Genomic DNA, 22,669 nt, shown 5'->3' with positions numbered 1-22,669 from the left:
AGAGATCTCTAGATCCACAGCCGCTTTCAAATGCTGCGAAAAATTGAAGTTGCTTGCAAATCCTCGACAAGATTTCGAAAAATGGCCACGTCCACCACGACCAGTATTCCACCCTCGCCATGGCATGCTGCGTACCCAGCGCCCAGAAGCACGCCTAACCCCATCCGCCGAGAAGAAGTCCTGAACATGCTGAAGCAAAGTGCGGATACTTCCAGCAGGAATTTTGTTCTTGTAGACTTGCGTCGTAATGACTACGAGGTTGCGTTAATCTTCACTTACGCACCTTATTGTCAAGCTAATCAGTTGAGACAGGGTGGCACTATTCGCGGTGCCATCAACCTTCCTGCGCAGAGCTTGTACCCCACGATACCCACTCTATATGCGCTCTTCAAAGAGGCAGGTCAAAGCAAGATAATCTGGTACTGCTGTAAGGCCACTCCTGCGCGACAGCCACTACACTTTAAGCAGCGCTAAGCATTATCGCAATACAGCTTCTTCGAAGGGACGTGGCACCCGTGCCGCAGGTTGGTTCGCCGACCATATAGCGAATCAAGGAGATGAGCAGATGGAGAGTCTCGTGCTCCATGAGGGCGTGAAAGGATGGGCAACTGCGGGCGATGAGTACGTGCAGTGGATGATCGAATACGACGCCAGCGTCTGGTCGGCAGAACAGTAGTTGCTGCACCCGTGGCTAGTATACCAGCGAACAGTGGTGTCGGGTAGGAAGATAGCGCAATCCAAGCTCAAGTAGAAAGAAGTCCGGTGGTTGTGATACACGGTCTGAATTGCGGTCGCATGCGGCAGTCCTGCTCATGTCGCTGTCCAACCCAAGACGTTAAACGGCGCACCACGTTCCCATTAATTTCTTCGCTTTCCGACCTCGCAGCCACTGAACTCAACTTCGAGCATGTCTTCATTCCAGCATGTCACTATGCCCTTGTCCGGGGTGAAGCCTAGGATTCAATAGCTGGTCGTGTGGTGTAGGATCGTGCGCTACCGGCCACTTTGCGCAGCGCGTGATAGTAACATGTAGGAGCTTCGCGATTTCGCCATCATCGTGCATACTACGTCGGAGGGCATCCTGTGTTTCAAGTCTGAGAATCATGATCCCTGGGGAGTCAAATATTAAGCGATCTGGAGTCGGGGTGCGCCTTGTCCTAGGCTCGGTATTCCAGGGTTGGTTATGCACAGGTCGAATGCCTTCCTTGTATCCAAGTGATTGAACTTTACATTTTGGAACGTACTGTGGATTGCGAACGTTTCCAGGTCATGTGGCGCACGCTTGCCGTCGAAATAGGGGGGTAGAGTGACAACCAATGTGACCCCGCACTACGCACCAATCAAGTTAGTGCGGGCGGTTATTTCCCAGTGCCGTCCCTGATCCTCCGGTTCGCCCACCTTCACCTACGTCTGCGCCCCAACACTGCGCACTTACGACAAGCGATTTTCCGCCCCTCCTTCTCGTGGTAGTCAATGATCGAAAACTCTCTGCATGGGGTCGATGTACTCGCCGATGCGGCTGTCGCTGCCGCACTGCCTGTATCGCAGTCCTGACGTGACAGCAGGTGTGGCTTGCTCTTTCGCTTGCCTTGGTTTGTGCCTGAGGCTGAGCGTACCCAGGTAAGCAGTACTCATCTTGCAATGCCTCCTTGCGTCTCATTTCTCGACAAAATCGTTGCACAAAGCTGGAAACCTCGAGACTAAGATTCCGCGAGATGGACGGCTGCGGAGTGCACAAGCGAGCCTTGCGATCTATGATCGGCCCGCATCAGCCCAGCTCCGGCCAACGTCTGTTCCCGACCATATCTAATGGTCGTACAGTGCTAAAGAGTAGGCCCAATCAAAGCAGGCGCTTTGGATTTTCTGCAGCATCTGACCCATGCTACGAGCCATGTCTGTCGCTTTTCTAATGGCTCAACGGCGGTGGGCTACTGTCCTACAACACGTTCAGCCCTAAGGAGTACCGACGATTGCTGGACACGCTATTGTGTACTATACACACCGAGAATCTCACTGTCACCTCACTATATCAAGCATGCGAGGCTTAGTCCGCGCCGTAGCAAAAACCGATAAGCGTCGTTCTTTCTGTGTAGGTAGCCCGAACAAGGCAAGTCAGCGCTAGGAAAACCCCACGCACAGGGAAGCTGTCTGCATATCATTTACAGGGTCTTGATGACTAGAAAGCTAGGTATTGCGATTCTGAACCAACGCCGCTGCAAGACGCAGATAGAGTGTACCTCACAAATGGGACCTTTGGTGCAGCCCTCGTGGATTTCTCCATCTAATGCGGCTAGCTTTTCACTTCAAACCGAAGCCGCAGGTCACCAAGCCTCATCGTGTACCGACCATGCGGCACGGAATCCAGTATAATCTCTTCCCTCGAGCAACGACTGTGCTCGATATTGGTAGCCTCCTACTACGCCATAATTACCACACACGTTTGCCAACAACTTATTCGGCAAGGCTTCCAGCCCATCATCAATGAGACAGAAAGTGCCGCAATGTTACTGGTGAACGAAAATGCGCGCATGTGGTCTCGCAGCCTACCCAACACGCTAGGCTTAATGGAGCATGATGCAAGTTCGCCGGTAAGCCTTCAGCCCCCATGTGCCATCCAGAGCACGTCCGTCCGCAATGGCTGCAGGGTTCCCTGCCCCTGCACTTCCAAATATCAGCTCAACGCCTAGTCCTGCTTGGCAGACATATGCAGCCCAGATACGCCCACTGCACCACGATACCAAGTACGATCATTCCTGGATTCAACCTAGTTCATAACGGAGCTGTTTTTGTGTCATTCATTCTATATAATACATCCTTCTTCATGCCTACTTCTGCGCTTCATCACACAGTCACACCATCAATCATAGACACAATGTTCCACGCCTCTACTCAAGCATTCCCGCCACTTCATTCACGATCGCCGCCGATAGATGACATGATGGCCGGACACGAGATCGCCATCATGCCCACTTCTTTGAACGGAGTGCCGAAAATCCGCAAAATGAGAGCTTCTTGCGACGCTTGCTCCCGTGCCAAGGTATGCACTTCATATATCTGTGAATCAATAATTTCTCCTAACATCAATGTAGGTGAAGTGCGATAAAGTTCGGCCAACATGCCACCGATGCGGCACTATGAACATTTGTTGCAATTACTCACCTTCTATGAGGTATTTTCGACTTCTTTCTTGCTCGAGACTCGAACTCACATGGATCCAGGTTGGGAAAACCGCGCAAGAACAGAAACATCGACGGATCCATCAAGCGCGACATGTCACCCGCAGGCTCCTATGTACCCCTTGGAGCCAGAGTGGATCTACTTCCGCGCACCACATCATACACGTATGAGAGTTCTCCGGAGCCGACAGACCCCCTCTGTTTCGGTCCTCGTACACCAGAGTACCACTATCAGGATGCATTCCTGGGGAACAGGTTCGAGGGTAGCCAATCTTCCAGGTCCTCTGAAGGTATTGGTCCACATTCAAATACCTGGTCCAACGGTGAACAAATGCTTTTTGCACAACAGGCGGACTTGTTTGCTCCCGTACCACAGTATCCTCCACCACACACGGCTTTCCATGGACACGTCCGATCCACCAGCGTGCAAAGTCAGCCTGAGATGCTGCCTCCATTGGATCAAACGCAGATCTCAGCAGCTTTTAGTCATCAATTCCTCGGTGTGATAGGACCAGACGACGCACGGCAAGAGAAGACAATGGTTTCGCCGCCGCCCATGATGGCTTCCCCTCTACCGACGCCACCAATTTCTCATATCCCTATGAGGCACGATTGTACTCAATTCGCGTTCCAGATACTGTGCAGTCTGTATGCTCCACCTGAGACTCAGTCCGCTGCTGGGGAGTTTGACTCGCTTGATAGTCTCCCTACATTGGGGTCAGTACTTTCGACGAACACAGCGGCGATTGACAGACTCTACACGCTCTTGAGCTGCGAATGCGCATCGAACCCTCATTACTCCGCGACAATCAATTTGACGATGATGAAGATACTATCTTGGTATGAAGAAATCGCTGGTGTTACTCAGCAGGACGGATGTTTTTCCACGGTGACTCATATGGATATGTTATCCCATCCGCGTATCTTCAACGGCGATTTGAGCTCTGAACACGAACATACCTACCGAACGAATCATATCCTGGCTGAGCTTTGCAGATTGGAGAAGCTCATAGACAAGTTCTCTAAGCGCTACTGCAACCCGGTCAACACCGCCGAGACAGGTATCCAATGCGGCGTTTACGTGGCTATGGAGAAGTCGCTTAGGAGCCGCGTACGCGAGACTTTCAGGATCACCATGTCAGCTGCTCCAGAGAACGTCAAGCGCCAGATGGCAACGCAAACCCAAAGCTGCTTACGCGTAAATACAGTGTGATCTACATAGTCGCACTGTCAACGGTTTGTAATCTCTTGTATTAGATGATAGAACCCCACGCATGTACCCCGTCATCATATTTATTGGGAAGGCTCTAGCAATCTTCGTTCTTTTGCATCGTTCTCAGGCATGCTTCCTTTATCTCCACCTCATCCTCATACCGCCGGCACACACTCTAGGTTGCCAGTTCTTCAAAGGGTCTAGGCGTCTCAATAGAGCGGATAGCGAGTAATGTCGTAGGATTCTCTCTCAGCGCATCTTTATTGGTGCACGTGTAATATATTACCCACCATGAATAATATCTCACTAGCATGTGCAGTGGGGTATGCCTCAACTGATTCGCTATGCCAATCCGCCTTTCACAAGCCTCGTTTCCGTGTCTAGCTCCGTATCGTGTACATCATCTTACTCGTGCCCCACGTACCGTTGGCGCTCAGCACCACACCCCGCAATTACACCTTTGCGAATCTCTCTTAATCAGCGAAAACTACGGCAAAGAAGTGTTCAGCACAGCAGTGCCGGTCAATGAATAATTTACACAAATCTACTCAGTATTGTCATCCACTCAATCGACAGCTGGCGTAAAGCGGCATTGCCGTCAATAGGAAATTTTTTAATAAGCAAAATCAGGTATGTTGACTGCATCTCACTGACACGGCCTGTACCTGTATCTCGGGCTCGCCTCCCAAGCCTGCGCTTGGGGCGCAAACAGGCCATGCTGATTGCTGGTTGCTAGGAATTACTGGGCCGGGCGCTTGGGTCGACAGGACCATTGGGATCGACATGGAGGACGATCGAGGAATTGGCAGCATGGCATGTTGGTTCGCCAAAAATGCAAGCCTGGACGGGTAGCTCATGGTCCGAATGTTTGTCATGGTAAGTAAGAATTTACGCTGTTGGCTCGTTGAACAGTCATGGTTAAGCCAAAATTTTCCGAACTATCCCCAGTCAGTCCAGCAACTCTGTTCTCTCATTTTCGAAGAATGCAGTTGAACGTCTTACCGCATCATCCCACCTCACGAGAACTTCCCGCCGGCGCTGCCCGCCGAACACCAGCTCCCACCTCAAGTTCCCGCAGGATGCGTGGGAGGTTAGGCGCCATCTAAACATAGGCGTAAGATAGCCCGCTGCCTTTCCACACGTTCACATGCTTTCACCAATCACAGGAGCAGGAACATGTGTGATTGAGTGGACCACAGAAAAGCTAGGATCAATGGGGCCGTTCCTGTACCCGGTGTAGGGGTGGGGATTGGACTAGTGGCTTAGACTTGCAGACAAACTAGTGCTGAGGTGGGTCAGCTATCGGCCTGGCTTATCATGTCGCAAGTGTGTGGCCCTTTATATTATGAGAAGACAACATGGGACAAGGTATGTGATTCTTGTCCGGTGGCGATCTAGCGGAAAACATATCGAAAGGATTGGAGTCGTGGAGTAACAACGTCAAGCTTTCGCCGGCCGGTCGTGATCGGTACGGGATTGTTGCGGCGGGCCGATGCCGCCCCACACATGCATAGCCACTTGTACCTACATCTACGGACAGACTAGAGGGCCTGACGCCCACTTTTTCGATAGCTCAGCCCATCGCTTCCACGATGAATAAGACAGATGACGCAACACACTCTGTGCGTGTCGACTTACGTTGTCATTCCTCTCACATCAGCCCCCCACCGACCGTCACACCGGCACCCCACATCATTCGATGAGAGGCCTCGCAAGGTGACGCCCCAAAGCGATGCGGACACTGCCTACTTCGGCACATGAGAAGCGCAGGACCTGCCACAACCGGCTGGGCAAGGCGTTATGCGCTGGTGCTTACTGGCTGAATTAGATTAACCGGATGTGTAGGATGTTTTTACGATGGAAAAAGATGGGCAGCCAATGAGCCTGATGGACGGCTACAGGCGGATTGAGGAGTCAAACGAAGCGACTCCGCCAGTCCTCGAATAGGTTGCATCCCGGCGAAGCAAACATCGATGGTTCGTCACGAGGTTCAATCTTTTGACTGTGCCAACTGTGCGAGGAAATCTAGCTGCTTCGATCACTCCACTACATTGACTCATGTTACTTATTTCTGCCCTCTGATCATGGACCCGGAAGTCGGCTACTCCGTATGACGGCATAGCGGCCCGCGCAAAGACTTCGTTTCTGACTCGCAGGTTTTATCGAACATCGCCCGTAAGGTTCCAGCTCTTGAAGCACTCAACACACCATCAAATTGCAGTATCGTCTCGAACGTGTGTGTGGTAGCACGAGAGTCACCGCACTTTGAGCCATGTGGCTGCTTGTGCGATGGTGGTGCGAAATCTCATCCAACGGTGTGGTGCATCATCGGTGAGAAGAAAGCAGGGCAAAGGTACAAGTAGCTTCCGCGGCGAGAGAACTAGGGATCAGGCATTTCTAATAGGTAGTGGGTGGGAAGCTGAGTATAACACATGCTGATAGTCTGCTGACGTAGCGGGCGCAGGGTTAGCTACGTGAACAGTCCATGATAATGTACTGCTACCCAATAAGCCAAAATGGGAAAATAGCATGCACGCGAGTCTCTTCCAAAGCGTAGTAGAGTTTACAAGAAATCCGAAAGTCCGTGTTAAATCCGTATGCTCACGTGAGATTAGCGGCGATGACCATGTTGTAAGAGACGGAACAGGCATCCACATGCTTCATCATGCCTCAATCTGGCTGGAGACATGTTCTCGTCTATCAAAACTGGCACACACTCCTTCTCTCGCTTATTGAATGCTCTTAGCCTTGGTTTGACCCTCCCGAGGTCCGATAGCCTCATACCTGTCTGCTTCCAGTATCGTTGGAGTGAATGATAGGGGTGCCACTCAGTCAACCTACAATCTTACTGTACACATAATCCATTGTGCTCCCGATAGCGATCGGCAAACAAGCAGGATTGTCCTTTTCACCATGCTTCTAAGAGGCCGATATGCCCGTACAGCATCCTTGCTTCCAAGACTAATGGATGACACTGGTCTCAAGTAGTTGAGAGCGCACCATCTGTATGAGTCCTACAAGGGTTTATCCCTGAACAACTCATCCAGCTTGCCATTTTGACAGTGACATATCACCAACGCACTCGGAGACTGCTTGCAGCGGAGAGAGATCCCAATGACAAATACCCCTCTGCGCCATGGTGCGACACGCGTCCTGTATCGCTGGGGCGTGGTTCCAGGTCAACCCGAGGGGCAAAGTGGTAGGGTTATGATCGAGCCTATGCAGTGGCAGGTCAGACCAACGGGATCAATAACAATCGCAACCCGATTAGATCAATTCGCGCAGTGTAAAGTCTGGACGTAGATACATATAAACCACTTTCGTCCTGAAAGTTGCGCCAGCGAATCCGTCTATCAACTGCCTCGCCTGGCGCTCGCCTTCTTTCCGAACTATCAATGCCTCGGTCAAGTTCCTGTCACCTTCCTAAACGAGTATACAGCACGCAAAATAACAACATGACGTCCATTGCGTTACCACTAGAACACTCGCTAAGGACCCCACGAACTACACTTGACCCCAGCTGTGTGAATAGCCCGACAATCACGCTTGCGAGGAGCCCGATTGATATCCGATCTAGCATAACAAGACTGGCAGGATGAGATGCCACATTACTCCCCAAGAGTGCAAAAAGAGTGGGCGAATGGCGTATACATGAATGGTTACCCAGATTTGCTCTATTACAGAATCACAAGTGCCCCGCAGTTTCCTACGTGCTTCCAAGCATTTTCAATACTCCCTAGATATTTGACTCGAACTGCTTGAGCGCAATCTCCGCCTTTTCCTGTCCCATCTGTATGCCTGCGCCGGACGCCGCTCTCATTCCCTCCGCCATTGCTAGCGCCGCCTGCTTCATCACAAGCATGGTATCGCCCGCCGCAAAGACCCCTCTCACACTTGTCTCATTCGATGCTGGATTCGTGATCTTGATATGCCCACCCATGGCCGGATCAACCGTCTCAATGCCCAGCTGATCAATCAGATGCTGTGACCTATTCACAGTGCCTGGACGATGCACAAGGAAGCCCAGAGTCACTGGCTCACCTGTTTCGAACTCGATCGTTATACCGTCTTCATGTGAAGGTCCATTGTTGATGAAACGCACAATCTTGCGGGGGTCTACCTTCGCTCCAAAGGCTCGGGCAACCTTTAGCGCTCGTTGGATAGGAGGGTCGTCCGCGATAGCGCCATTGCTGAAGATGGTGAGCCTGTCGTCGAATGCTCTAGCCATCATGACGAGGTTCAACTGAGAAGGATGTTTGAACTCGAGGAAGCCGATGGGAGTGCCACGCTGCTCGTAGCCGTCGCATGCTAAGCACTGGTAGATGTGCTCTGGCCAGTTCTCCCTGTACCCTGGGATATCTGGTAAGATGTCCCTTGATCCCGTTGCGAGAATGAGCTTCTTCCCAAGGTATGTCTTTTCGTTACTGTCGCGCACTTCGAATCCGTCGTACTTGTCTTCTCCGATTTGCTTTTGATTCGCATGAGTGATCTTGCTTTGTTGGAACCAGATAGTGTCGTATCGAGATTCGATTTGTTCCCGAGCAGTGCGACGAAAATCATGTGGATCGTGGTGATCTCTGCTAGCGATAGTGTGCATGTGCTTGATTCCCTCGTTGCGGTATTCTTGCGAGTCAAATACTATCGCTGTAGCCCGAGTCCGTGCGAAAAGCAGGGCGGCGTTCAATCCCGCGGGACCTGCTCCAATGATAAGAGCGTCGACAATGTGTGGTCGTAATGTAGCCATAATATTCAACTGGGACTTGCGCTTCAAAGGATGAAAGAGGTATTTGTAGAGTTGCCGTTGTGTTGGGGAGAAGAGACAAAGAATGAATGCAGATGTCTCAAGTCGCTTCCACTCCACCTATCTTATAAATATTCCAGCAGACCTGTTCCACTACTGAGCAGGGTGCGCTGTAACCACCCGTCATTACAGATAGTGCAGATTACTATCGTTGCATTTGTGAAAAAAATCTCTCTGAGCTGGCTTCAGTCATCCATGACCCAAGGCCATCAGTCGCATTGCTCGGTCTTACTTCGTTCGAGAAAAAGCCACTAACAGGAAAACGAAATCCACTTGTAGCTAGACGCACCCAAACTACGGACTAGTGAGCCGCTAGATCGCGCGGCCGGACACGTCCGCGTCCGCCGGAACCCGACTACACATCTGATGTTCCAAGTTTCCGGCACTACTGTTACTAGTCAGCATGGATCCCAAGGCCACACGCGTACATGCCTTGTCAACTTGGCATAAGCTAGACTAGGACTCTTCTTGAGTAGATAGCGGTTCTATCTAGGATCAGGGAAACTCTAATCCAACGTTTTTCAATGCCCTGCACGCTGTGCCTGACCCTCCTACTTCACTTCATGCTGATACTTGTGAGACGTACGTATTAGCCCTTGCACTGGCTCGTTAGCCCTGACCGCATCGGTTGGATTCGTGATTTGGCGACTTCTTCTCAGTGAAGTCATATATGCTGCTCTATAGATTCTCTTCATGTATGCTCCAATTGCAGTCCAAAGGCCATGTGCAGTCTTGGACTTGCGCGCGATCGCATCAGCCTAATCTTTTCATTGGATACATTCCAAGCTTATGTAGGGTGCGAGGGCATGTCCAACTTACATACCGTTATCTGCATCGGCTCCACCGGGATCTTCACGTTCAAACACGGCGTCGCACAGCTGTCTTTCAGTGTGCGTCGACCAAACGTCACTATTGACTGTCAGCTGCGTCAGCGTAATCCCTCTGATGTATTCGAAGAGCTAGTTTTCAAAGTGGTAAGAGGATATGTTCTTCAAGCTGTATACCATATATTACAATCCTGCATCGCTGAAGTCCGGCATTGGCAGATCGATCTCCATGTCCATAAAATTGTTGAGATACCGTGACCCCGCGAACCAATCCTGGATCGAATTATGGCCTGCACCTCCAGCATTGTAGCCCATACCCAACCCATCATGGCCTAGTGCATTATCCAACTCAAAGTCTGGGGTAAAGAAGCCCTGTCCCTGGGCCTGGGCCGTCAGATCCGGCGCGTATGCCGCTGTCGACCATGCGGGGTCAGACACGAAGCCGAGAGCACTCAGGTGCGGACCGAATTGTGCAATGGTATCTAGGTCTATCGGGCCGCCTGCATTTTCTGCATTGGTGTAACTCTGGTTCGAGCCGGAGAACGCTGGCATCTGGACGTTCTGACGCTCTTGAACTTTTGCCTGGATGTAGAACCCAGCGACCTTCAAGAATAGGAGACACATCTTGTACAGCTTTTCTGCACCGACAGAGAATGCTCGACACGATTCGAGGCTTGTGACGAAGTCTGTGAGAGGCTTGAGGTCTGTGGGATCAGTCTGCTGTATTGCATTGCTGACCAAGACCATGAACCTGATTGAACTCAATTAGTGCATTGACATACAAATTAAGAAGTAATCTTACGGGGTGAGTGGAGCCTGTAGTGATGTCAGTCTACTGAAAATGCAGGGGAATTTTATTTCAGTTCGTCGGTGCTGCACATACTTGGAGGATCGCCCAGTGGAGATATCCTGCCCATAACTCCGTTTTTCCACCAGTGTTGAACTGATCGTTACTCCGCATATGTGCTATCAGCGCAGCTCGAGAAGATTCGAGACATTCCCGGCTATAGGTGCTGTTGTCCAAGCTTGTTGCTCGTTGTATGAGAGCGCATGTCGAGTAGTGCACTACAACATCGGCATGGAAGAAAATGTCCTCTATGCGACTGGAGAAGCCTAACCCATGTTAGCTGAGCGTCGCGATTCACGGCCAGATTGACCAACTCTGTGTATCTTCATCGGTTTCCAAAGCCGTCGGGCTTCTTTGAGGCTGAGTGGTCTTGCGCCTGGACGGAACTTCGGTCTCGTTTGGTTCCAAGTTATTTTTGATGTCCACGATGCCTTCTTGTCCTCGTTCACTCCAAGCTTGATTCATCGCTTTCACGAGAAAAGCTGCGGTCCGAGATCTCTCTTCAAACGGTTTGCGGAACGCGGCTGGACTGTAAAGCTTTTCGTAGATCTGTCCTTGGACCTTGGCCACCTTGACCCAGTATATCAACTTGTTGCCCCCTTCGAAGCCATTGGGCGATGTCTCTCTCATAGCATGAAGAGGTAACGACACATCCCAGTCATGGATCCGGCTCACACGGCCTAGGCGCAGTGATAATTGCTTCTCAAACATGCACACGAACCAGAAAATGTGCATTTTGAACCTCTGGTCTTCTTTGGTGTCATACTTCATCGTTTCGAAACGGTGGTAGCCTAGATTCTGGCACAGTTCGGCGGCATTGGAAACTAGAACCCAGGCAAGCAAAGGCCTGGACATCTGAATGGCACAGCCTGTACTCACATTCAGAGCCAAGGCATTCTCATAGCTTGCTGGGAAAAACATATCGAGTTGACTCCATGCGATCTCCAAGTGCGTTTTGGCTGCATGTGACCTATATTAGCGGACGTAGGGCTAGTGGAGTCCCGTGCGGCTTTACCCTGTTGAGCATACCTGGAAATTGTAAGTGATGTCATCCCGAGGAAAGATAGATGGTAGCATAGCTGTACATACCCTGTCAAAGTCTTTCTGTCAGTACCACTCCATGGTGCTATCGAAAACCACCTGAAAAGGTTGAAGAGTACACAATACGCTATAATGCGACGAGCAGTGCCGCATGTTTCTGGGTGGAAGTACGCATCCTCGATGATCTCACACAATGTCTCTAGTTTCACCATGGAAAAGAGGTTAGCAAACATGATGGTCGGTGTTTCTGTAACAACGTCAGCAGTATACAAGGCCGATTTGGATGGGCTGAATGACTCAAAGCTTTGTTCAACACAAGTTTCACAACCTCCCAAGGCGGCTGCCCTATCGTTGCACTGTTGACACTTGCAAGAGAGCGGTCAAGCAAGGGCTGGTTGAGGGACGTTGTTAAAGCTGTGTCATGATTGTGCTGAGCAACCATTCCTTCAAGTGCTGTCAATGCGGCTCTGACTTCTGCATTTTGTCCCACTGAGGGCGTCTCGCCCACCACCTGGACAAGCAGATTTCTGACATAATCTGACTGTGTGTTGTTTCCGGTCTTGCCTTCAAAATGCACAGCTCTCTGTACCTCTGGAACGACAAGACTGTCAAAAAGTCGGCTTTGTGGCGTCCTTGCCTGGCTGCCGCTCTCCACGGAACCTGCAGGGGTTGAATTGCTTTCTAATTTGGATGCGATGGTAGCAAGAGCGTCCTCGATATTGATAAGACGATTGTCGAGGCCGTCTATCTTCTTCTCGCTGCACGGGTTAGGAATGTGCCGGAGGACAGCTCGACAAACGTACTATTCATGAGAGATGTGGATCCTCCTGTGCCCCTTTTCAGCGAGTGCCGTGGTCCTGCAGACTTGGCTCGTTAGTCACTACGTTGAAGCCTAAGACATACAATTCAGGGATCGAATCAGGATGCTTAGCCGACAACACGGCTTATCGCAGAGACCAAGTGCAGGCTAGCTTTTTTACTTACTAGTCTTGTTCAATCTACAGTTCAAGCATGGCACCTGCCTATCGCATCGAACCTTTTTGATTCTGCAGTAGTCACACTACAAGCGAACCATTAGGGCTGTAACGCCATGGGGATGGCAGATCGTACCGCGCGTTTGGCCGTAGCCCTTTCAGGCAATTCATCTGTATCTCCCTCCATATCTGCGGTTGTAGAGGGCTAGCAGGATCTCCAAGTTACGCTGTGGACACGTGTACGTTGAGACGACCGACCAATTCCAGAACTTGATGACCTCATCGTCCCTATTCGGGCCGAATGCCCAATGTATCACGTGAAGACGAATTCTCAGCGTCTACTGACTTAATAAAAGTACACTGTAAATTAAAGAAACACTCGAACTAGCAAATCAGCGGGGCTTGGTGAGAACGTGGGATCTCTCACGTGATACCCTGACACTATTCGAGCACCATACTCAGTTCTAGACCCTTGCGCCCCGACCGACCGCGAATCCCCGGAGTCCGGCGGACACGACTTAGCGAGATTCTAGGCTTTCCGTGTTGCTGCTATGGTGTGACATGCTGTAAAGATCAGGGTACGAGTTGGCCTACAACAGTTCAAGCATCAGTTGTCTCATGCAGCCATCTATCGCCTCCCCGAGCCGCACGGCGGCGTCGTCGCGTCCGCCGGATCCCGGTGCATCTATGAACCAACGACACACTAACCAGAGTGGAATTACTAGATTTCTGCAATCTGGATCTCTCGTAAATTAGCGTCTTTTGTTCATCGGTTTCTCGTTCCCAACGTACGTCATTGGAAGAAAGTGTGTTTGCCGACTTTCCCGTCAAGCCACCAACAAATCCTTCTGTACATCGGCGACCTCCTACTTCTACTCCCGGGGGTCAATGTTATCAACGCATGTAGTTCCGCGGCGTACTGCCCCCTATCTAGCGATGCCGCGGAGGTTTCAGTATCATTGAAATGCAACCTTTCACTCCCCTGTTGTGCATCGTTGGAAAGAAGGTATTTTGTTTGAATCTCCGGGATTGCAAGCAATAGGGAATGGATGCCCGGCTGAAATCCGCGAAGGATGGGCTAGCGCCAGTGTACGCACGGCATACGCAACATCCCTCACGCTGTGTTCCCCAAGTTGTAGCGTATAGAAGCCCGCAAATATCTTACGATGAACGCACGTGTCTTTGGCCGATGCTCTTGACCCCTTGACGTTAAATGGAGTGAAGAACGTGTTGACATGTACATTGCACGAAGCACCATCGCTATTGCAGTCTCGTCAGCCAGTAAAGTTGAGACATTGGCTCCATGAGAATGACGATCATCCATATATCACGTGATCTGGTCCCACACTTCGCATACTATCACCACATCATCCTCCACTAACTGCGTGAATCCGTTGTCGTAGAGACAGTCAGTATATCCGCCAAGGTGCTCTTCGGGTCCCGATACAAATCCGCTTCAAGAAACTCTCTCGCAATTTGCTCCTGGTTCCGCATTAGATAACACTCTCAGAAGCAAGAATTCACATACCGCTTCCTCAAGCTCCGCAGCCTCATCTTCCGGCATCTGGCAACAGGCAGCTACAAGATCTTCACCCCGCATAGAAAGCAGTATGAGATTCTCTGCACGTCGAACAATCTCCGGGGGAATGCCGTTCAGAGCCGCACAGCATGTACCGAGACTCGAAGTACTACGGCCCTCGCAGAGGTTGTACAGGTACGTTACCTGGTCACTGATTTCCGAAGCATCGGCATCGATGCGCACTTCCATATGACTAAAGGCAAGCGCAGGCCTTGGCTTAAGTAGGCCCATTTCGAAGATCTCGTGGAAATGTGTAGCACCGATCACTTTTGGCCGCTCGGGACCTAAGCTCAGTAGATGTTCCATGACTGCGCATGCTAGACCAGCTCCGTCGCTAGACTCAGTTCCTTTGCCGAACTCGTCAATGATGAGCAAGCTTCGGCGTGTGGCTAGACTTAGCGCCAGTGATATCTGCTGAAGATCTATCATAAACGCACTCTGGCCACGAGACACCGTTTCGCGTGTTGTGACTCTGGATAGTATCTTGTCCGTCAGTCCAATCTTTGAGCTGTCCGCAGGAACAAAGCTTCCAATGTGCGCCATGTATACGATGAGGGCGACTTGTTTGAGGTATACGCTTTTGCCCGAGTAATTAGGCCCAGTTAGAACGAGCATACTTGGGTTGTCGTCGCGCACATATGAAGAACGAGTCGCGGATCTGGCGGAACTTAGACTACCGCTATCGTAGCTGTTACTGGCTTCTTCGAAGCTTCTGTCACCCTCACCTCCTCTTAAATTTGTATCATTTGCGATGAATGATGGTACAGTAAGCTCTTGCAGTATATGACTGAACCAAAGTCAGCAAAAATGCCCCAAGCGTGAATGTAGCAGACTCACCGGCCTCCTTCAATCTGTATAACATTTTCGAGTGTCATACGAGGGCGACATAGCTTGTAGATTTTCGCGCCTTGTGCTAGAGCCAGCAAGCTGTCCAGCTCTCCGCAGATGTCCGAACAGGCTGTCAACAGCTCTTCGTATCGCAGCAAGAACTGAGCGAGCTCATGACTGATTTCGATCTCGCGATCCGAGATGATACCGTACACGTCGCCGAAGTGATCATCCATTTCTCGCGTTTCACTGGTTTTGAAGTAGACTTGCTCTTCGGTAGCAAACATTCTTTCCCACGGACTATCAAAAGTACCCTTATAGACCGCGTTTCCCGTCACCTCGTCAATGGGGGTGGTGCACAGGAAGCCGATCTGCGGAAAGTAGATGACGTTCAGCGTAGCTCTGATGTCAGAAGGCATCTTTTCGGACAGCTTTAGCGCAACTCGATTGAGGAAGTCATCAAGACCATCCAAAGTTTGCTTCATCTGGTCCAGCTCCTCGTCAACCCCTGGTATGATGATGGTGCGGCCTTCTTCTGCCGAGCTCTTCAAGTCGACGGTCTCGCTGATCTTCCTTCCGATTTGAGCCAGATGATAGCCTTCGAAGGTCTCGAACACTCTGTTTCCGATTGCCAAATTCTCTCCACCGACAACATCATGCAGCGTATCCTTGATCTTGAGCGCATGGAACACAAAAGATCGGATTGATGTCCATATACTTTTGGAGAAGCCTCTGCCTCCTTTTGTCGAGCCACCCACGCCTTTTCTGAGATTAACCATCATGACACGCATGTTACCAACATTCTTCAAATTTTGTACGAGATTCTGTAATGGAGGATCGTTATCCGGGCGAGTGAAGACTGCGAGGGCGCTCAGCCTTTCGTTGATAACTTCGAGATTGAGGCTAGGACGGAGGAACTGCTGCCGAAGAAGGAATCTTCCTTGTGGTGTCCGCGCTAAATGGTGGAATAGACCGTATACAGAGAGACCCTCCTTTTCACCAGACCTAGCTTTGGTAGGCCCTTTGTTGTGCGAATGCGGATGCGATTCCGAACCCATGATTTGCAGAGAGTGAAGTGTGTCTGCGTTGATGAACATTGTCTCTCGCAGACTGAACATTTCCAAAGTTGCGATACGGAACATCAAGTATGCTGCACGGTCACCAGGAAGGTATGCGACAGCGCGTCGACGTTGTAGATACGATATGAGTGCTCCGGCGCAGCCAACCTATTGAATATCAGCGATGATTCTTCTGCAAAGAAGGAATATTACTGTCAAACGACTTTCAAGGTCAATCCACCCTGCAAGACGGAGCTGTTGACCTTGTTGACCCATCGTTCCCTCCTCATCCAGGTGGTCCATGGACGCAAGCTCTCCGGGAACCCTGAACCTGACGCGATTGCCATGTTCCTCGCCCAGGCGGAGACTGACGAGCTTGCTTTTTCCAGTGTCGTAAGAGAACTCGTGTGGAGGCCTCACCTCCAAGAGAAATGGAAGGCGAAATTGATCGTTGTCACTACGTCCACAATCGGCATTCCCAGCCTCTGGATCAACGCGCTCAATCACCTTGTTGTCAATCTTTGTTGATACCAGAATCACGGTCGGTTCGATGAAAGTTCTTACTATGATTTTGTTAGTGGTCCACCTAACGCTTATCCTGGGGGAGCATACGGGCTTCGACGACATCCACATCTCCACACTGGATGTCTTCCATGAAGTACAGCTTCTCATCTCGTGCGACGTAGTAACAACATCCGACCGTACCACGTGGCGTCAGATCGACGGCCATGACGATCTCGATCAACGTGTCATCGTTCTCTTCAGCCTCGTCACGAGCTTCCGAAGGTGCGTCTGTGGAAGTGTCTCGGAATGGCTCAATCTGAACTTGCCTGTGAGGCCTGCTTGGTCCAGAGGGCACACTGGAAGCGGCGCGACTAGACGATGCACGCGAACTGCTGTTCGTGGCGGGCGTGCGACCGGGCTGACTATTGCGATTGCTACGAGAGGTAGCGCTACCGCGACTACCCCGATGCCGATACGGAGCCTTGAATGTAGGATTGCGCGCCATCGCCTTGATCGAGGATGGTGGCTTTGGAGGTCACAACACGTGGGTGAGGTGAGAAGAAAGGAAGTGAAGTGAGTTGCGATGAGAGGAAGTCGCATGAGAGCGCTCACGTGACGCGTGCCTTCCACAAGAACAAGATACTAAACTGATCAGGGTATCGTTTTCATTGGTACAGTCTCCAGAGAGGAAATCGTTGACCTACAAACGCCGCTAATGCTACATGGTTATGTACATGCAATATTACATTTTACATTCTGTTATACAGTCATATCGTCGTTAGTCATACTGATTCATGCGGCAGCGACGGTGAGCCCGGTGCCGTCCTCGTTGATGGCGACCCTGGCTGTGTCACCAGTGCGAATCTCTCCACGGATTATCCTGTCCGCTAAGCTGTTACCGATTTCCCTTGCAATGAGTCTGTTCAGTGGCCGAGCACCGAACTTCGGGTCGTATCCACGATCACATAGCCATTGCTTGGCTTCGTCCGGACATTCCAACACGATTCTGCGGTCGTCCAGTCGCTGCTGCAGTTCCTTCAAACGAATATCAACAATGTCTCTTAGCGCTTCGCGCGACAGACGGCGGAAGATGATGAACTCGTCGAGGCGGTTGAGGAACTCTGGTGGGTACGTGGCGGAAACGACATCCATAACAGCGCTGCGTACTGCCGGTGAGATCTCGCTCGAATCCTTGTCCACCGAGTGCAGGACGTCGTCGCCGACAATGATATCGGCTCCAAGGTTCGATGTCATGACGATGATGGTGTTGCGGAAGTCAACTTTGTGGCCCTGAGCGTCTGTAAGGAAGCCTTCGTCAAGCACCTGCAGGAGAAGTGTTGAGATGTCCTTGTGAGCCTTTTCCCACTCATCGAACAGCAGGACTGCGTAAGGCTTCCGTCGGACAGCTTCTGTGAGCTGGCCGGCATCTTCGTACCCAACGTAACCTGCAGGAGAACCGATGAGGCGCGAGACGGTATGCTTCTCGCTGAACTCACTCATGTCGAATCGAATGACCGCTTGGGGAGTGCTGAAGAGATACTCCGCCAATCTCTTGCAGACTTCGGTTTTTCCTACACCAGTCGGTCCCAGCATCATGAAAGAAGCGATGGGCCGGTTCTCGCCGGACAGGCCAGCTCTCTGCAGACGAATGGCGTTTGCAACAGACTTCAGTGCATCATCTTGGCCCTTGACGTATTGCCGTAGGGTATCTTCCATGTGGATGAGCTTCTCGCTTTCACCCGAGTTGAGTTTGGACAATGGAATGCCCGTCGTACGGGATACGACAGACGCAATGTCGTCAGCGGTAACAGAGTCGTGCAGCAAAGAGCCCTGTCGGTTGGCGCCTGCAGTGACTTCCTCGTCCTTGGGAAGCTTCTGCTCTAGCTCGGGGATCCTGCTATACTGTAGCTCACCAGCCTTGGCAAAGTTGCCTTCTCGGCGGGCTTGTTCAAGCTCGAGCTTCGCCCTCTCTAGGTTTGTCTGCGCATTCTTGATCTCCTCAAGCTCTGCTCGCTCCTTTTCCCATTTTTCGGTCAACACCTTCACTTCGTCTTGCTTTTGTTTCAAGGTTTCCTCAAGACGCTCACGTCGCTCTTTACTGGCGATATCGGTCTCCTTGCGAAGAGACTCGAGCTCGATTTGGATGGTCATGATCTGGCGGTCGAGCTCCTGAATCGCGTCGGGTTTGCTCTCTTGCTGGAGACGCAGCGCACTGGCAGCCTCATCTACCAGATCAATAGCCTTGTCTGGGAGGAACCGGTCGGTAATGTATCGGTTACTGTACGAAGCAGCGGCGACGAGAGCATTGTCGGTAATGCGGACACCATGATGAACCTCGTATCGCTCCTTGATACCGCGCAGGATCGAGATGGTGTCTTGTACGGATGGCTCGCCTACTAGAATTGGCTGGAATCGTCTCGCAAGCGCTGCGTCCTTCTCGATCTGCCGGTATTCGTTGAGTGTTGTCGCTCCGCAGAGTTGCAGCTCCCCTCGGCTGAGCGCAGGCTTCAGAAGGTTGCTGGCATCGATACTGCCTTCTGCCTTGCCCAAGCCCAGTAATGTATGTAGTTCGTCAACGAATAGTATGACACCCTTCTGCGCATCCTCAACTTCCTTCAAGACGCTCTTGAGTCGCTCCTCGAAATCTCCCCGGAACTTTGCGCCAGCAATAAGCGATCCGAGATCGAGGGAGATGACGCGCTTGTCTTTGATCGATTCGGGTACGTCGCCTTTCACGATACGTTGTGCCAGGCCCTCAAGAATTGCCGTCTTTCCTGTTCCTGCAGAACCTATCAAGACAGGATTGTTCTTTGTTCGTCTCGACAGGATCTGGATGGTACGTTGGATTTCGCCGTCTCGTCCGATGACTGGATCTAGTTTGCCATCACGCGCTCGCGCCGTGAGATCTACACCGTATTGTTCCAAGGCAGGCTTTTCCGGCTCACCACTCATGTTCATGCGATGCGTTCCGCCTGGGGGGTGCGGTCGGCCTCCATTTGCATATGTCCTCGACGAAACAAGCGGTCTCAAGAGCTTCTGCTGCCCAGGCAATCGTGCTGCAGATGCGTTGAGACATAACGACGATGTACGAATGGGAAGTGATCGTGGGATGGAGGGTGAGGCGATGCGCCTCGCGGCTATGCGTGCTCTACTGGTCAGCATGACGATGTCAGAGTCAGAAAACAAGCAACAGTCAGATTGAGGAGGACAGAGATGGCAGCATTATATTCTTGACGGATGGGGAGAGCACAGGCTTCGGCGAAGATGCGCGGCGGTTCGACAGCTTTCTACGCGTCCATGAGCAAGCATTACAGGCTTCCAGCACCCACGGCGAATGCAGACGAAGGCCGAGGAGAACAGGTGGGACCGGCTCGTGTGCATGCGAGGTCCAGATGCACAGAGGAAAATGACTGTGGCTGGCACCGTGTCTTCGTCGCAGTCGCTGTCGCGGGCAGGGAGGGGCACGTGCTAGCGCCAAGGCTAGCGTGTTTTTCTCAGCGCAATTTCCTCCATCAAAAACTGCGGTCGTCCCTCTCCTTCCCACCACAACACCTTCGATTCCTCCATTCCCTACTCGCAACCTCACAACTGCAAACATGGGCTTCACCGATCTCGTCTCCGAGGCAGGCCTGACTCTCCTGAACAACTATGTCAAGACCCGCAGCTACATTGTTGGGTAAGTTCCTACCCCGCCTTGCATTTCGTCCCGCCTTGTACTCTCCCACTGCATCGCGTCGCACTCCCACCCTTCGATGATGAGAACAATTGGTCCGTGTTAATGAGGCGGCTTAAGACCCCGCTATCTGAATACAAAACCACGCGCTTGTCGCACCTCTGATCTATCCCTTGTTTCTGCTGCAACTTGTCCATATACCACGGAGGAGTCATCAGCTAACATGCCCCAGCTACTCCCCATCGCAGGCCGATGTAAAGGTCTTCCAGCAAATCAAGCAGGTCCCTGCCCCCGAGAAGTACCCCTACGCATGGAGGTGGTACAACCACATGCTCACCTTCGAGGGCGAGTTCGACTCCCTGCCTGGTGACCCAACCAAGGACTTCACTGCCTACGGCCCCGAGTCCTCTGAGCTCACCCTGAACCCCGCCAAGGCCCCCGAGAAGGAGGCCGAGGATGACGACGACGAGGTTGACCTGTTCGGCTCCGACGACGAGGAGGAGGACGCCGAGGCCGCCCGCATTAAGGAGGAGCGCCTGGCCGAGTACAACAAGAAGAAGGCCGGCAAGACCAAGCCTGCTGCCAAGTCCATCGTCACCCTCGACGTCAAGCCATGGGGTATGTTCTCTGGCTCTGCTATGCTCTACCCGTATGCTAACAGTTTCCAGATGACGAGACAAACATGGACGAGCTCAAGGCGAACGTTCTCTCCATCGAGAAGGAGGGTCTCGTCTGGGGTGCCTCCAAGTTGGTCGCTGTCGGCTTCGGTATCAAGAAGCTCCAGATCAACTTGGTTGTCGAGGACGACAAGGTCTCGCTGGACGAGCTCCAGCAACAGATCGAAGAATTCGAGGACCACGTCCAGTCCACCGACATTGTTGCTATGCAGAAGTTGTAGATGACTTTCTGCTGGCGCGTGCGATGTTATGACCTTTGACGAAGACTATGCATGATCATGACGGACGGTTATAACGTCTTTATGAGCAGTTGCTAGACGAATACCAAAATCACGACATGGTAGAGATACCAACTTCCCACTGTGGGATCAACAACACATTTTGCCACTTATGCACTTGTGACTTGATCAATCGCGTACGGGGATGTTGATGTGGTGGTTGAGTGGCCGACTATCGAGTTTCACTGTGCTGCATGCTTTTACAGGCCATCGCGTGTTGGCTAGTACTGAAGTCTGCCTTTGTGACGTACTGGCGTGCTAGCCACGACTCCATACAACAACCCCTGTGGTTCATTAGTATTATGACTGCACCTGAATGCAAGCTTCGTATGTGGCTATAGAGCAGTTAGGTCGTGAATCAGCCGTTGCGCGATTCACATACGAGAGGAGAGATCACAGTCGATAGGTAATTGACGTGACTCCTCTCTCAAGGAGCAGGCTAAAGCATGAGAGCAGAGTGTTGGTGGTGTTAGCTACTACACAGGTATCTTTGATCCACCCACTGGAAAGACCGAAGCCGTCTCAGCATGATGGTCAGGATACAATAAGCGGAGTGGACCCGAATCGTGAGAATGACATCTGATCAGGGTAGAGATGCTTAATTGCTGTAGAGCAATGGAATGATTCCTAACATTCAGTGCGCGTGTACCAAAGTTGAATCTATACTACAGGCGTTTGCTGCATACAAGGATGAGAAGGAGACAATCATTCGGATAGGAGATCAACCTCGATGGCTTCCAGAACAGGTACCGGCAGTTCTTTCCTGTTATCCACTCGTAGACAAGCGAGCCTTGCCTCTTCTGTTGCTACGTGGTCCTCGTAGTCCGAGTCTGCGAGACCTAGCGCTGCGAATATAGAGCGCTCGCTACCTTTGTACGGGTCAAGACTATAGATGTGTACCGGGGTGTTACCCATGTGTTTGTCCCCCCACTGTGCAACTCGTATCCCATCTAGCGCAATCTCATACTGAGATGATTTCCAGCGTTTATTCAAATCAACTGATCCATCCGGTCTATCTAACACCGCCGTAAAATTGTAGCGAGAGAAACGCAAATTGTGAATACCCCAATTAGAGGCATGACCCCCGATAGGTGAACGCGATCCTTTATAATTACAGCACAAGATTGCGACCGTTAAGAGGTAGTCATTTCGCTCCATCTGTTCGTATGCGGTAGAAAAGATGTGTGAGTAAG

The 22,669-nt window shown here is 51.4% G+C and overlaps 6 protein-coding genes across 6 annotated transcripts; 2 read left to right on the top strand and 4 right to left on the bottom strand.

Moving 5' to 3' along the window:
* Nucleotides 1-1,416: 1,416 nt before the first annotated feature.
* Nucleotides 1,417-4,678, top strand: ACET3X_009958 (uncharacterized protein). Its single transcript, XM_069456130.1, has 4 exons — nt 1,417-1,620; nt 1,716-3,037; nt 3,090-3,169; nt 3,219-4,678. The coding sequence occupies exons 2-4, from the start codon at nt 2,606-2,608 to the stop codon at nt 4,387-4,389; spliced, it is 1,683 nt and encodes a 560-aa protein (XP_069302791.1). The 5' UTR covers nt 1,417-1,620; nt 1,716-2,605; the 3' UTR covers nt 4,390-4,678.
* Nucleotides 4,679-8,125: 3,447 nt separating this feature from the next.
* On the bottom strand, nt 8,126-9,133 carry ACET3X_009957 (uncharacterized protein; the record flags this gene model as incomplete). Its single annotated transcript, XM_069456129.1, has 1 exon — nt 8,126-9,133. The coding sequence occupies one exon, from the start codon at nt 9,131-9,133 to the stop codon at nt 8,126-8,128; it is 1,008 nt and encodes a 335-aa protein (XP_069302790.1).
* A 1,067-nt stretch (nt 9,134-10,200) lies between these two features.
* On the bottom strand, nt 10,201-13,066 carry ACET3X_009956 (uncharacterized protein; the record flags this gene model as incomplete). Its single annotated transcript, XM_069456128.1, has 9 exons — nt 10,201-10,768; nt 10,820-10,833; nt 10,901-11,130; nt 11,179-11,834; nt 11,954-12,152; nt 12,203-12,663; nt 12,709-12,769; nt 12,890-12,965; nt 13,016-13,066. 9 exons carry the CDS (start codon nt 13,064-13,066, stop codon nt 10,201-10,203), a joined length of 2,316 nt encoding a protein of 771 aa, XP_069302789.1.
* A 1,190-nt stretch (nt 13,067-14,256) lies between these two features.
* On the bottom strand, nt 14,257-17,353 carry ACET3X_009955 (uncharacterized protein; the record flags this gene model as incomplete). Its single annotated transcript, XM_069456127.1, has 5 exons — nt 14,257-14,361; nt 14,408-15,245; nt 15,296-16,512; nt 16,558-16,907; nt 16,957-17,353. The coding sequence occupies 5 exons, from the start codon at nt 17,351-17,353 to the stop codon at nt 14,257-14,259; spliced, it is 2,907 nt and encodes a 968-aa protein (XP_069302788.1).
* Nucleotides 17,354-17,640: 287 nt separating this feature from the next.
* ACET3X_009954 (uncharacterized protein) lies at nt 17,641-19,806 on the bottom strand (the record flags this gene model as incomplete). Its single annotated transcript, XM_069456126.1, has 1 exon — nt 17,641-19,806. The coding sequence occupies one exon, from the start codon at nt 19,804-19,806 to the stop codon at nt 17,641-17,643; it is 2,166 nt and encodes a 721-aa protein (XP_069302787.1).
* Nucleotides 19,807-20,444: 638 nt separating this feature from the next.
* Nucleotides 20,445-21,419, top strand: ACET3X_009953 (uncharacterized protein; the record flags this gene model as incomplete). The annotated part of the gene is made up of 3 exons (XM_069456125.1): nt 20,445-20,524; nt 20,754-21,139; nt 21,190-21,419. The coding sequence occupies 3 exons, from the start codon at nt 20,445-20,447 to the stop codon at nt 21,417-21,419; spliced, it is 696 nt and encodes a 231-aa protein (XP_069302786.1).
* Nucleotides 21,420-22,669: the final 1,250 nt, after the last annotated feature.

The sequence above is a fragment of the Alternaria dauci genome, chromosome 10, assembly GCF_042100115.1.
Source record: "Alternaria dauci strain A2016 chromosome 10, whole genome shotgun sequence".
In the NCBI taxonomy this organism is placed as follows: Eukaryota; Fungi; Ascomycota; class Dothideomycetes; order Pleosporales; family Pleosporaceae; genus Alternaria; species Alternaria dauci.
Note: the sequence above shows the minus strand (reverse complement) of the source record. Positions and strands in the feature narration are given on the sequence as shown.